This window comes from Heterodontus francisci, chromosome 18, assembly GCF_036365525.1.
Source record: "Heterodontus francisci isolate sHetFra1 chromosome 18, sHetFra1.hap1, whole genome shotgun sequence".
In the NCBI taxonomy this organism is placed as follows: Eukaryota; Metazoa; Chordata; class Chondrichthyes; order Heterodontiformes; family Heterodontidae; genus Heterodontus; species Heterodontus francisci.
Window position 1 is genome coordinate 27,850,585 of NC_090388.1, and position 15,074 is coordinate 27,865,658.

Genomic DNA, 15,074 nt, shown 5'->3' on the forward strand with positions numbered 1-15,074 from the left:
GACCCTGACAGTCAGGCAGAGAGGGTCATTGGATTCGGGGCTATCGCTGGATATCCCCGAGTGCAAGGTTTGATAGATTGTATGCATGTGGCCATCAAGGCTCCAACTAGCCACCTTCATCAACAGGAAGGACTTCCATACCATCAACATTCAACTGGTTGGTGACCATCAAAAGTGTATCCTGCAGCTGTGTGCCCACTTCCCGTGAAGCAGTCACAATGCCTACATACTTCGGCAATCCCAGGTGTCACAGCTTTTCAGGCTCCCTGCTCACCTTCAGGGATAGATTCTTGGGGACAAAGGCTACCCATTGAAGACATGGCTACTGACGCCTGTGAGAATCCCTTGCAATAGAGCGGAGGAGAGATACAACACCTGCCACGGCTCCACCCAAGCAACCATCGAGCAGGCCATTGGGCCCTGAAGATGAGATTCCACAGCCGAAAATCGATCCAGTGGAGCCCTGTAGTGTGCTCCAGCGGGAGTCTTGCATATCAATGTTGTCTGCTGTGCTCTGCACAATCTGTCACTGAAGAGTGGAGAGGTCTTACTTGATGAGAACATGATTGAATGACATCCTTCACTGACGAGGAGGACATGGAGGAGGGTGTTGAGCAGCTGGGCTGGAGGCAGTTTGCTGATCAGGCTGCTCCTTGACCTGTGATGACTTCTGCAGCCGTGCTCTGGCTGTCTGAGGCCTGGAGGGCCCCAGCTGCCTGAGGGTTTCCTGCACAGGTGCCGGACTCTCCTCAGGCGTCACGGCTGCTGTAGCTGAGCTCACTGGCGGATGGGCTGAGGAGCAGCTGTCCACACTCGGAGCACCCTGAGGGAGCCCCCAATTGTGGACGTCAGCCTCTCCTCTTCCCTTTCAAGGCTTACTTGAACCTCCCTGCTCACCAGAGAAGGACATGGAGCTAGAGAAGACTCCAGCAGCGTCGTCCTTCTCTCGCCTTGCCACTGCTGCATTGAGCTCATGGCCAAGGTGATGGTGTGTGGATCTGCCTGCATCTGTGGAATCTGGCTCTTCATGAGAGTCACCAATGTCTCGATGGAGGAAGCCATGCACTCACATGCCTGAGACATGGCAGCACTCATGGCATGGATAGAGTTCTTCATTGTCCGCTCAGGGCTGCATAGTGCCTCTGGCATCTCCGCTAAATGCTGCCTTATCTCTCTTTGCAACTCCAGAATGAACTGTGTTGTCGACACCAAAGGCTCATCATCACCCTGGGGCTCAGCAAGGGCCAGGCCACACACAGTCCTCCAACTGTCGGTGTCTTCGGCTGTTTCAGCCTCAGCCAACTGCTCAGGTGCATGTGCAGTGCTCTCACCAGCTTGTTACCTTGATTCTACAGTTGAGCAGAAAACCACCGAGGTGAAAGTATCTGCGCTGGTGGAAGGTGCAGGAGAGTCAAGGGACGGTGCATCCTCTGACTGTGGTTCCTCCTCAGAGGTTAACACTGTCCACCTTCTGCTTGAGTTTCCTGTGGACGCCAACCTGCACGAGAGAACACAAACGTGTGGATTAGGTTGTGCAGATCTCGCCATGCCAACTATGCATCATGTGGGTCTCCAGGAGTGAACTGTATGTCATTGGAAGACAATCTTCATTCTCCTGTGCAAAGCCTCCCGTCTCTCCAACGAATATGGAGCAGCCACTCTTCATCCCTGCTAATTCTAATGCCTCTCTCCTGCGGAGAGAGGCTGAAAATCTAGGATGCCTCCGCCAGTCCAGGCTGTCTCCCTGCTTTTATGGGCCTTCTTGTCCTGTAATTGGAAAGAGGGAGATAGTCATATTTCACAGACAGATAACATGACAGTTCTGCTAGTGGCAGGCCCTCGTCCCCTATTGGGGTTTCCTATGTAGCTCATGCTCCCGTCTGCTCTCAGGAGAGTTAATGGAGGTGAGCTGTGAAAGAATGTCGCCTGTGATGCCTAACCCCCTCTGCCGACGCAGTTGCAGTGCCACCCTCCCCAAGACCTGCTTCCTCCTGCGTAGCCACTTGTAATCCCTAAACAGGAGAGAGTTATGGAGCAGTCACCTTGTCAGAATGCAGGAGGTCGTTGACCCTCTTGCGGCACTGGACCCATGTCCGGGGGCTGATGCATCCAGTCTTGCTTGCTCAGAGGGGAGGACCTCTTCTTCCCATCGCTAGGGAAGAGGACCTCCCGCCTTTCCCTTGCAGCCTGGAGGAGAATCTGGAGGGAGGCACCGCTAAACCATGGTACCACCCTGGGTCTTGCCTCTGCTATCCTGCGAGGTCTGCCTCAGGGGGTTGTGGGGGGGAGGGTCCAGGGGTTACTCCAACACCAGTCTCAGTCGTGAAGAGCAAGCAGCAAATCAGTCCAAGGCAGCAATGTAAGCAGGACTGGCAGGACTTTAAATATGGCGCCAGCACCTGCTCCAGAGTCATCCGATGTCATATTCGGTGTCTTGCATCCTACCTCCGCCAAGTGATTGTCTGGGCCCCGTGCCTTATTTATAGAAAGTGGCCTCCCTCTGCGTGATCACGGTGGGTTGGCTGCCCATGTGACGAGCAGGATTGGCGCACATTTCTGGATCCACCAGCAGGACCCATGAAGGACTCACTAAATTCAGCCCTATGTTTGTTATCTCACAGAGTGTGCAGCACAGATTGATTCGGGAGCAGAATGCTTCGTAAACTGACTGCGAATGTGGGGAATTTGGTGCAACTGGGAATTCAGTGCAGAGGAGGAAGGAGGTGCTGCATTTTGTCTTCTTGTCTTACCTCTAGTAGCTGGTGAGTGTTCTTTTGACTCCAAGCTAGGAGACTGTAATTTGCCATTCTTTTGCAAGGACTGCAGGGTGGATGGGAAAACTGACCATGGTGCTTTGGTGCAGGATGCCATTCAAGTGGCGGGAGTGAAAAGGAATGTGGCAGTGATAGGGCACAGTAGAACTAGTAGAATGAGGAAAGATGCTCTGCTGAAAGAGTTTGAGGACTTAGGGTCTGAATTAAAACACAGAACCTCAAAGACAATAATCACTGGATTGTTATCTGAGCCACATGCCAATTGGCAGCAGGTCAAGCAGATTAGAGAATTAAACATAAATAAAAACAGAAAGTGCTGGAAAAATTCAGCAAGTCTGACTTGCTGAGTTTTTCTAGCACTTTCTGTTTTTATTTCAGATTTCCAGCATCTGCCATATTTTGCTTTTATATTAGAGAATTAAACATGTGGCTTAAAGAGTGGTGTGGGAAGAGAGGTTTTGATTCATTGGGCATTGGCACCAGTACGTGGGAAAGAGAGAGCTGTTCCATTAGGATGTGTTCCATTTAAACTGGGTTGGGATCAGTGTCGTGGTGAATCATATAACTGGGGCTGTAAATAGGGCTTTAAACTAAAAGGCGGGGAAGGGTCAGGTAAAGAGAGGTTTAGAAACCTAAAGACAAAAGTTGAGACAACAGAACAGTGTAGAGATTTGAGTAAAGACGAGCAGAGAGGGACAGGAAGAGACAGAGAGTTTAAAGGTAATAGTGCATCAGTGAATAAGGTGCAAAGAATAATAGTAAAAAATTAAAATTAAAGGCTCTTTACTTGAATGCTCTTTACTGACACAAATAGAAATAAATGGTTTAGATCTAATCGCCGTTATCGTTACAAGGTGACTAAGGTTGGGAAATAAACATTCCAGGGTACACAACATTTCAAAAAGACAGACAACTGGAAAAGACAGAGGAGTATCCCTCATAGGAATGGATGTCATAAGGACAGTAGTAGGAAAGGATCTTGATTCAGAAGATCAGGAAGTAGAATCAGTTTGGGTGGTGATTAGGAATAAAGAGTCAGAAAACACTGGTCAGAGTAGTTTATAGGCCTCCTAACAGTTGTTATACCTTTGGACAGAGCATTGAGCAAGAAATAATTGGAGCTTGTAACAAAGGCAATGTAATAATTGTGGGGGACTGTAATCTTCGTATAGACTGGACAAATCAAATTGGCAAAGGTAGAGTGGAAGATGAATTTGTAGAAGGCTTTTGTGACAGTTTTCTGGAACAATACATTGTGGAATTAATTAAGGATAAAGCTATATTAGACCTAGTATTGTGCAATGAGGTAGGTTTAATTAGTAATCTCTTCGTAAAGGATCCTCTGGGGAAAAAGTAATCATGATACGACTGAATTCCGTATTAATTTCGAAAGTAACATACTACAGTCCCAAACTTAAACAAAGCCAATTACATAGGCATAAGGGGAGAGCTGGCTAAGATTGATTGGGTAAACAGACTAAAAGGTATGGAAGTAAATAAGCAGTGGGAAAATGTAAAGAAACAATTCAAAATATTCCACAAAAGTTAAGGTAATTAATATCAGCAGATAAAAAAAGTATTGGAGAAACTTAGGGAACTAAAAGGTGACAAATCCCCAGGACCTACATCCTGAGGTTCTAAAAGGGTAGCTGCAGAGATAGTGAATGCACTGGTTATGAATTTCCAAAATTCCCTAGATTCTAAAATGGTCCCAGTGGATTGGAAGTAAACAATGGAAAACTGCTATTCAAGAGAGGAGGAAGAGAGAAAACAGGGAACTACAGATCAGTTAGTCTGACATCAGTTGTTGGGGAAATGCTGGAATCTATGATTAAGCAAGTCTTTCCAATGGACCTACAAAATCATAGTATGATCAGATAAAGCCAACATGGCTTTACAAAAAGGAATTTGTATTTGACAAATCTATTAGAGTTCTTTGAGGATGTAACTAGTAGGGTAGATAAGGGGTACTAGTCGATGTAGTATATATACCTGGATTTCCAAAAGACATTCAATTGGTGCCACACAAAGGGCAATAGGCAAGATAAGGGCACACAGAGTTAGGGCTAATATATTAGCATGGATGAAGAATTGGTTAATGGATGAGAAGCAGAGTATGGATAAATGGGGCATTTTCAAGTTAGCAGGCTATAAATAGTGGCGTGCCACAAGGATCAGTACTGGGTCCTCAGCTATTCACAATCTATGTTAATGAGTTCAACAAGAGACTGAGAGCGATGTACTTAAGGTTACTGCCGATACAAAGTTAGGTGGGAATGTATGCTGTGAGGAGGACACAAAGAGGCCACAAAGAGATATAGACAGGTTAAATGAAGGAGAACAAGGTGGCAGATGGAGTAAAATGTGGGGAAGTGTGAGGTTATTCACTTTCGTACTAAGAACAGAAAAGCAGAATATGTTTTAAAAGGCATGAATCTTCTAAATGTTGATTTCGGAGAGACTTGGGTGTAATCATACAAGGAACACAGAAAGTTGGCAGATATAGCAAGCAAGGAAAGCAAATAACATGCTGGCCTTTATTGCGAAGGGATTGAAGTACAAGAATAAAGAAGTCTTGCTATAATTGTATATGGCTTTGGTGAGACCCCACCTGGAGTACTGTGTGCTGTTTTGATCTCCATATTTAAGGAAGGATATACTTGCATTGGAGGCAGTACAGCGAATATTCACTAGATTGGTTCCTAGGATGAGAAGGCTGTCCTATGATGAGATGCTGAGTAAATTGTGCCCATACACTCTGGAGTTTAGAAGAATGAAAAGCATGCAAGATTCTGAGGGGCTTGACAGGGTAGACACTGAGAGATTGTTTCCCCTGGCTGGGGAATCTAGAGCACATGGGCACAGTCTCAGGAAAAGGGGTCAATCATTCAGAACTGAGATGAGGATACACTTCTTCATTCAAAGGGTTGTGAATTGCCGACCTCACATGGTTGTGGATTCCCCATCATTGAGTATATTTAAGGCTGAAATGGACAGATCTTTGGTCTCTCAGTGAATCAAGGGATATGGGGAGTGGGCAGGAAGGTGGAGTTGAGGCAGATGATCAGCCATGATCATATGGAATGGCAAAGCAGGCTCGAGGGGTAGTATGACCTACACCTGCTCCTACTTCTTATGTTCTCATGCTGTTAGATAAAAGTAACTTTAATATGTGTTTTGGGCAGATGGTTGCTGAAAAGGGAGTCATTCTGTTTAATGGAGCGACTGATACCACTGCACTTGAGTAGATACCTCCAGCAGACCCAAATTTATAACTGTTATCTCATCACTATTTTGCACTGTGGGTGAATAGGAAAAAGGACAAAGCTTGCAATTATTTTTAAACTGTCAGTTGCAATAGCACAGTTCAGAAAGAATGCTATTTGACACATTACAGCAACAACTTGCATTTATATAGCATCTTTAAAACAGGTAAATCTCAATGGGCCAAAGATGGAGATAAAAGGTGGGGGTGACTAAAAGTTTGGTTAACGAGCTAGGGTTTAAAGGACATGCTAGGTTGGCCATTTTGGCAGTAAAGAGGCTACTCAAATGTAGCACATGCAGTTGTTTTCCATAGTTCTAAAACAATGGCTCATTCATTACTAATCTGTGGTCATCCAGGAAACAGCTAGCATCCTGGTGTTGACACATTTCCTTGACAGCTGCTAGCCTTTGAACAGGAGCTTTTTAAAAATCAGCAGGGAGATGAGAAGTCAGTATAGACAGCAGAAAGTAAGTCAGACAGTAGCTGATTGCAAGGCTAGAATCTCTGTCCTGTTCAGGGAAAGGTTATATTTTTACAGTAAGTAAAAGGCCCACTGAAGCGGGTTCTGTTTTTGTGACAATATGCAAACAGAGGTTGACTTTCATCATATTCAGTTTGCTGTTTGTGCTTTCCATTTTTTTTCCAATGAGGTCTAGTGTTAACTTTGCCTGCTTGCGGAGAAGCGAAAGGAGTACAGAAGCTTAATAAACGGAGATTCAGTCAAAATCACAAAGGAGCTTCCTTGTTACGCTCCCAGGTCTTGCTACCATACTAGCAGATACAGTGCAGGTGGCCAAACTGTTTAATGGAGCGACTGATACCACTGCACTTGAGTAGGTACCTCCAGCAGACCCAAATTCATAACTGTTATCTTGTCACTATTTTGCACTGTGGGTGAATAGGAAAAAGGATGAAGCTTGCAATTATTTTTAAACTGTCAGTTCCAATAGCACAGTTCAGAAAGAATGCTATTTGACACATTATAACAACAACTTGCATTTATATAGCATCTTTAAGACTGGTAAATGTCACCGGGCCAAAGACGGAGATAAAAGGTGAGGTTGACTAAAAGTTTGATTAAAGATCGAGGGTTTAAAGGACTTGTTATAAGGAGAAGAGTGAAATGGAGAGGCAGAAAGGTAGATAGAAAATATTATTCCCACTGGCAAGCAGGTCAATAACCAGAGGTCACAACATTAAAATCATTGGTAAAAGATCAAGAGAGGCAATGAGGAGAAATTTTATTCACTTATAGAGTTGTTGGGATATGGAGCGCTCAACCTGAAAAGGCAGTGGAAGCTGATTCCATAAATAATTTTAAAAGGGAGTTGGATGGGTACTTGAGAATGAGGATCTTATTGGGCAATGGACATAAAGCAAGGGTGTGGGACTAAGCATGACTACATTCAAAGAGCCAACACAGCGCAATGGGCTGAATAGACTCATTTTGTGCTGTAAGTTTCCATGATTCTATGAAATATGCAAAACTGCTCACTTTACATCAAAGAAGATAATTTTATCAGCACATTGCTATGAGCTCTATCTCTCTTTTTACCTATGTATCACTTCTCAGTTGAAAATGTACTTAGAGGTACCTTCAATAGGTGCACTGCAACCTGATCCAATGCCTCTTTAACTGAAAAGTCTCAGAGGAGCACTGTGTATTTAATTTTTGATTGATTGGTTAAAGATATTTGTGTGGGATAATCCAGATAAGCTTGAGAGCTTGTTTAGAATAGGATTCTGCTGTAAGATGGGAGACAGACACCACATAGCACAAGAGAGAAAGTAGCAGTTTACAATGCAGATACCAGGTTGTGGCCAGTATTTGCTTTAAAACAGTGCAAACCAACAGAAACAAGTTACCAGCCACCAACTATTCTCCTCATGCAAAGCAGAGTTCTGTGTATGCATACAGAAATGAATTCCCACTCAACACACAGTAAAATTCTTTCATGCATTTACATTATTAAAGATTTTAGTGCAGAGAGAGAGAAAAACATAATATATTTCATGTATAGAATTGTAATGCATGAAATTTAGAAGAAAAAATCTATCTAAATCCCATTTCACTCACTTTCTCAATTCACTAGTGGTGCTTGATACATCCCTATTCCAAGTACTGAATGTACCTGTACCCACATGAATAGCACATTCCATTGGCATCAATAGTAACTTCAGCCATATAAGAATAGATGGAAGGTTGGGTTAATCAGCCAAGTTACTTACTACATTGACACTGCTTATGACTGCCATGTTTTCTATTTTATGTTGAGAGGGAATGATCTCTATAGCATCTATGAAGGTTGCCAGCAAACTATATCTCATCCCTAATGTTTAGAACATGACACCAGTGGCACTCATTAACAACAGGCCTGTTCTACATTGCCATCAGTTGCATTCCTCCAATACAAATTCCAGCCTGTACCATGAATCTTGGTGCCCATGTTAAACTCATTCCTGGCGAAAAAATAGGGTAAATGTTTACATGTCTCAGGAAACAAAAGTAATTTCAATAGATTTCTCGTGAATTCCATTTGTCCCTGGAATATTTTAAATCTTCAAATGAATAAATATTTTACATTTTTAAAAGTAGTATTGGGCATCAAAGCTACAAGTGCTTTAGTCTTTGATGGTGGACCAGCTATGAACCTGGACACTGAATCAGCCTTTGGCACATAATAAAACAGTGAATTGTCTCAATGAGCAGGTTTTACTCATACATTTAATTTTGTTAGGCAAGGGTGTTAAGCGTTAAGGAAACAAGAAGGGTAGATGGAATTAAAATATAGATCAGGCGTGATCTACTTGAATGCGTGATCTACTAAATAATCTCAAGCGGTTGAGTGGCCTACTCCTGTTCCAATGTTCCTCACATGTTCACTGTTAAAGTTGTACTTCTTCCTCTATTCCTACCTCGTGCTGTCCTTGCTCATGCAGAAGTTTGCCTAAGTTGTATAAGCAGCTCGTTACGGAACTCCTGTGAGTGTGAGGGTCTTTGAGGTTTTCATCTGAGATGTCAGCGCATATAACAAAGGTTCTTTTGGCTTCTTCTAACCTGCCCTGGTTCATTAAGATAATCCCAGTGTTCAAGTAAGCAGCTGTAAGAGAAAAAAATAAAGAATAAACAGCTGTCAGAAATGTTAATTAAGCACAAGGGATATGTTGCCCATGTCTGTGTACTACAGTTGACATTTGTCACAAAAGTCTGCAATTTCTATAGCTAAAATTGGCAAAGATGGCACGTAGTACTAGAATGTTAATACACATATAAAATGCAAATTAAATGGCTCCATTGTTGGAGCAGTTATAAACTTCGATTGAACGACTGAGATGAAATAACATTGAAATGCAATACCTTGTCAGATGAGTCAATAGACCTGGTTAACAACACCTGTACAAAACCTATTTCTATGAGATCATGTGCATTTTTCTCTCTCGCTTATTTACATCTGCCAACCACCATTTCCCAAACTGCGTGTGTAGATAACCTACTCCCTGGATTTAGCCAAAGCTACTATGCAGATGACTTTCTTCTTGGCCTCTTTCTGGGGAAAAGCTTGGCTCTCTAATGCCCATGGCTAGACTAAGAGTTCATTGCACTGAGATAGTGTGGGTGAACTCATGCCCTTCTATTATGTGCACTGTCCATTGGTGCACTATTTGCTCAGTGCCACTGCACCATCAGATGGAATAAATAGTTTTAAATAAATACAGCCCTCCATTAAAAAGCAGTTTCTGCCTGGCCTTTTGTCATCTTGAATGTAGTATGGAGTTTTGAGCAGGAACATATGGAAGAATTAAAAATCAGTACACCAGAACTATTTCCAAATAAAAAATATAATTGACGACAAAAAACATTTTCAGCTAATTGAGCAGAAACTGGAGTGAAATCAGGCTTTCATCACTGTTGTGAAATCAAGCTTTCATCGCTATTACTGCAAAGAGAAATAGCCATAAATTACCATACTGACACTTAAATTGGTTAATCATAATGAGTGTTGACCAACTCACATTTGGTTTGTTTTAAATTAATACTCTAAATCTGGATAGCATGGCTATTTAAAAAAAAAATACAACTCATTAGCTATTTTAAAATGCAAAAGTCTGTTAATGTTTTCAACAACGTTAGGTGGTTACTTACATGCCAGGGTAGGCCTGCTACCAATTGCCAATTTATAGTAATGTAGGGCCTCTGAGAACCGGTCATTTTCCTGTAGAAGCAGCCCTCTGATATAAAAAAAATGTAAAATATTTATGACAAATACCAAATCATTACTGATGTAAAAGTGTACGAAGGCAGGATTAAAGACAAACATTATCACCAAATACATAGAAGAAAATATTCTCAGTGCAGTCCAAAATGGCCAACAGCAGCATTTCCTTTTTTCAAATTAGTTATCAAATACAGCAACAGACACATAGTGCTTGATCATCTTTGCAATGGTTTTGCTCAAGAGAATTTGAAAAGCATGTTCTTCTTTCTGCTTATGAGTTATCCACCTGCCTCCGTGGTGTAAGATAACTATTGTCAGTGGGTCTTATGGGTGTGCATCTGTCTTTAGTGGCACAGGCCTCAAAGGCCAGTTGTTACCTGTTTCCCTGTTCTCTTGATGTTTGCCTACCCCAATGTTTCTTTTAACAGGTGCATTTCAGGCAACATGAGATTCTCACCCCAGGCAGGCAAGGGCTTCATTGAGATTCAAAATTCTGGGTCTTATGATTTCATTCAGACTCCAAGCACATTTATCTGGAAGCAGCATGGCTGATGCCTGCTGCCAGCAGCAACGGGGAACCCGGCACCGAGGATCAGCAGACCCAGAAGAGGGCCAAAAAGGTTAATTATTTTTATTTTGTAAAAAGAGTTTTTCAAGGGTCAGGAAGACCTTGAAACAAAAATTTCACACATATAAATTACTATTGCCATTTTAGTACAGACCCCTTCCGATTACAGTTCATGGTAACCTAAATGTCACTGTTACCCTGTAACACCTTCCTTTCTATGACATTGACTTCTAATGGTGATTACAAACAAGCCATTGCCTAAAGAATTCTGTTCAGGGAAAACAAAAGGATGTCCTATGTGCAGATTTACATTTATCTGCAGATTTGTCATTTAGCATCTAAATGTTTGGGTATTTTCCATTTTTTTGCAGTTTTCTCTCCTCTACCTCTTTCCATGGTAGTCTCATTTACACTGGGACCACAAGCAATACTGGTACAAAAGAAAACTAAACTGCTATCTTACAGTCTCATTCCGCTTCCAAACAAGTATTGCAATGTACAATGTACTAATAAAAGTAAAGTTCAAAATTCTTGTGCATGGAATAGCAGAGCTTCCTCTTACTCGTGCTAGATCTGGAATCAAGCTGTCAAGTGCATTTGCAGCAAAAGTAGGAAACAGTTACTGGAAGTAGGCTTTCAGCCTACACCATCCTGTCATTCAGTAACATGGTGTGGGAGTCAATTTCATAGCTCTTTGTCAAAGTCACTCACAAGGACCTCAATTATGCAACTGGCAACAGCTAAGACAGGTACATTGACTTGAATGTGGAAAACTTGAACATCAAGATAGCTGCCATGCTACAATCTATCCTGTGAGGGTCTTTTCTCCATATTGAAAGCAGGTGTCCATCAACCAACTGATGAGGAAGCAAACATGGGACAACAACCGTGAGACTTGTAACCTGGCAACCTGGTATGAGAACATGTGCTCACATACACAGGGACCAGTGGCTGACATGATTCCAGCTGGTAAACTCCATACCAGAAACGTCGACTTGTCTGTTCTCTCCACAGATTCTGTCTAACCTGTTGAGTGCTTCCAGCATTTTCTATTTTAATTACAGATTTACAGCATCTATAAGGCTTTTTTTTGCTTTTGTTTCCACCATGATTACATTGAAGAAAAGGAGGCAGAACCTGCTGAAACTTTACACCTCCAATCGGTAGAATGATGCTTTGAAGGAGTATAGTTTCTGCCCGTGTTATGCTCAGGAGAATTATATTAATGAACTCATTCATTAGATGATTAGTAATGCTGCTCAACATGCCATCAGTAGGAGTTCCTACTAAATTCCGTTTTCTTAATGAGAGCACAAACACTTGCTTGTTAGTTGTCTAATTACCAACTTATAGCTAATATCCTTTGCAGGAAAGGGAGAGATAAGTGAGTTTTTCTGTGGCCGAGATAGCTCCAAGATGACACATCTGGCAATGTAAATTCAGAAGCAAGTTAACCACAGTGGCTGACTTGGTAATCAGATGCTTGAGGCATTTAGGTTCATAGACTGCAGGGCACTGTTGGCAATTGGCCAGTCATGCTACTTCCCTTTTGGGACTTGGAAGGGTACATCAGTAACTGGGTCTGGGATTCTTCCAACTTGTCTCCAGATTATGCTACAAGCCAATACTCTAATGGACATGGTGATCATGACTGAATAAGAATGGGAAGCTTATTAGTGAAATTAGGTGGTACAGTTCAGCTGATTAAGCTGGCCGGCAACTAAGGCCTGATGGAAGGGGGTTCTCCCCTAATTCCCAGGTGGGATGGAGGGGATGTGTTGACAGTGGGCCAGAGGAGGCCCACAAAAATCTCAATTGGCCTAAGGGTGGTGGGCCGCCCACCACATACCCTGCCACTGGTAAAATACCAGCAGCAGAGAGTAAGTGATGGGCACGGCACCACAAGCCATCCTACCTGATTTTATGCTCCCTTCCCCGCCTTCCAGCTCACTCCCAGGGACAGTGGGATGATGGGGGTGGGGGGCTGTAAAATTCCGGCCATGGTCTCATCTTCCCACTGTTGCCTTGTCTTACCTTCAATCAATTTCTGCAGGACAGACCTGGGATGTTTCTCAATAAGTACATAAAAGAAAAGTGCTTTGAAAAAACTGCACATGCACAACACATTGCATTTTAATACATGCAATGAATTTAAGCATTTTATTAAAACATCTTAACATATTTTTAGAGGTATGTCCCAACTGAATGTTTGAGGCAGAAAGACAACTAGTGTCTATAGACAGTGGACAAGTGTTCACAGACACAAATGCAAATGTCTGAAGTCAGTAGGATGAGGAGTGTCTATACAAAAAGAAGAATGAGTGTTCGTAGACAGAGGGGTAAGGAATGTAGATTTATAGAGGGGTGAGGATACACAGCTAGAGGTGTCAGTATTCCAGAGAGGTGAGTGGTTTCTATATTTAGAAGAGTCACAGATGACAGAGGATGTCTGTAGACAGAGGTGTCTCTGTGTGACTCTAATATATGATTTTACAGCTATAGAGGACTGTGCCAGTTAATAATTTCGACAGTCCTAATATGCCATTGATTGTTGAAATGATTTATTGAAAACAGTAACTATGACTGTGTAAATTTGTGTTCCATGTTTCTCACGTCAACAAATTATCACATTGAAAGAACTTGCAGCTCATTTATAGACAATTTATCATTCAAACCAAAGGTATGTTATTCCAATAGTTTTTTTAAAAATCAGTATTTTTGTGATTATTACAATAACAGTAACAGTCTTCTGTAGAATATTGCCCCAAGTTCCTATAAGCTGCTTCAATGACATGGTGATTTGTTTTTATTCTTTCACGGGATGTGAGTGATGTTGCCATGGCCAACAATTTTTGTCCATTCCTAATTAATAGAGAAGGTGGTGGTGAGCCACCTTCTTGAATCATTGTAGTCCATGTGGTGAAGGTACACCCACAATGCAGTTAGGGAGGGAGTTCCAGGATTTTGACCCAGCGACAATGAGGGAACAGCATTATATTTCCAAGTCAGGATGGTGTGTAACTTAGCAGGGAACTTGGAAGTGGGCGTGTTCCCCTGCGCCTGGTAGAGGTCACAGTTTTGGAAGGTGCTGTCAAAGAAAGCGTGGTGAGTTGCTGCAGTCCATCTTGTAGATGGTACACACTGCTGCCACTGTGCATCGGAGGGAGTGAATGTTTAAGGTGGTGGATGGGGTGCCAATCAAGAGGGCTGCTTTGTCCTGGATGGTGTTGGACTTCTTGAGTGTTGTTGGAGCTGCACTCATCCAGGCAAGTGGAGAGTAGTCCATCACACTGTTGACTTGTGCCTTGTAGATGGTGGAAAGGCTTTGTATAGTCAGAAAGTGAGTCACTCATCACACAATACTCAGCCTCTGACCTGCTCTTGTAGACACAGTATTTATGTGACTGGTCCAATTGGTCTAATTATGTTTCTGATCAATGGTAACGCCCACTCCCACCCAGGATGTTGATGGTGGGATTTGATGATGGAAATGCCATTCAACGTCAAGTGGAGGTGGTTAGACTCTCTCTTGTTGGAGATGGTCATTGCCTGGCATGTGTGTGATGCGAATGTTACTTGCCACTTATCAGTCCAAGCCTGAATGTCGCCCAGGTCTTGGGCAGGCGAACACAGACTACATCAGTATCTGAAGAGTCGCAAAAGTTACTGAACACCATGCAATCATCAGTGAACATCCCCACTTCTGACCTTATGTTGGAGGGAAGGTCATTTATGAAGCAGCTGAAGATGGTTGAGCCTAGGACACTGTCCTGAAGAACGCCTGCATGATGTCATGGGGCTGAGATGATTGGCCTCCAACAATCATAACCATCTTCGTTTGTGCTGGTTATGACTTCAGCCAGTGGAGAGTTGTTCCCCGATTCCCATTGACTTCAATTTTGCCAGGGCTCCTTGATATCGCACTCGGTCAAATGCTCCTTGATGTCAAGGGCAGTCACTCTCACCTCACCTATGGAATTCAGCTCTTTCATCCATCTTTGAACAGAGACTATAATGAAGTCTGGAGCTGAGTGGTCCTGGCGGAACCTAAACTGAGCATCAGTGAACAGGCTGTTGGTGAGTAAGTGTCGTTTGATAGCACTGTCAATGTATCCTTCCATCCCTTTGCCATTGATTGAGAGTAGGCTGATGGGCAGTAATTGGCAGGAATGGATTTGACCTGCTTTTTGTGGACAGGACATACCTGGGCAATTTTCCACTTTGTCAGATAGATGCCAGTGTTGTAG

General features: G+C 42.8%; 1 protein-coding gene across 3 annotated transcripts in view; it reads right to left on the minus strand.

The window, feature by feature from the left end:
- LOC137379512 (protein O-mannosyl-transferase TMTC2-like) overlaps window positions 1-15,074 on the minus strand; it is a 185,209-nt gene that overhangs the window by 50,826 nt on the left and 119,309 nt on the right. For all 3 annotated transcript variants that reach the window (XM_068050449.1, XM_068050448.1, XM_068050450.1), the window contains 2 exons: window positions 10,187-10,272; window positions 8,959-9,143 (listed from right to left, as the gene is read on the minus strand). In XM_068050449.1, coding sequence (XP_067906550.1) covers window positions 8,959-9,143; window positions 10,187-10,272 — 271 coding nt within the window. The remainder of the gene's footprint in view (window positions 1-8,958; window positions 9,144-10,186; window positions 10,273-15,074) is intronic.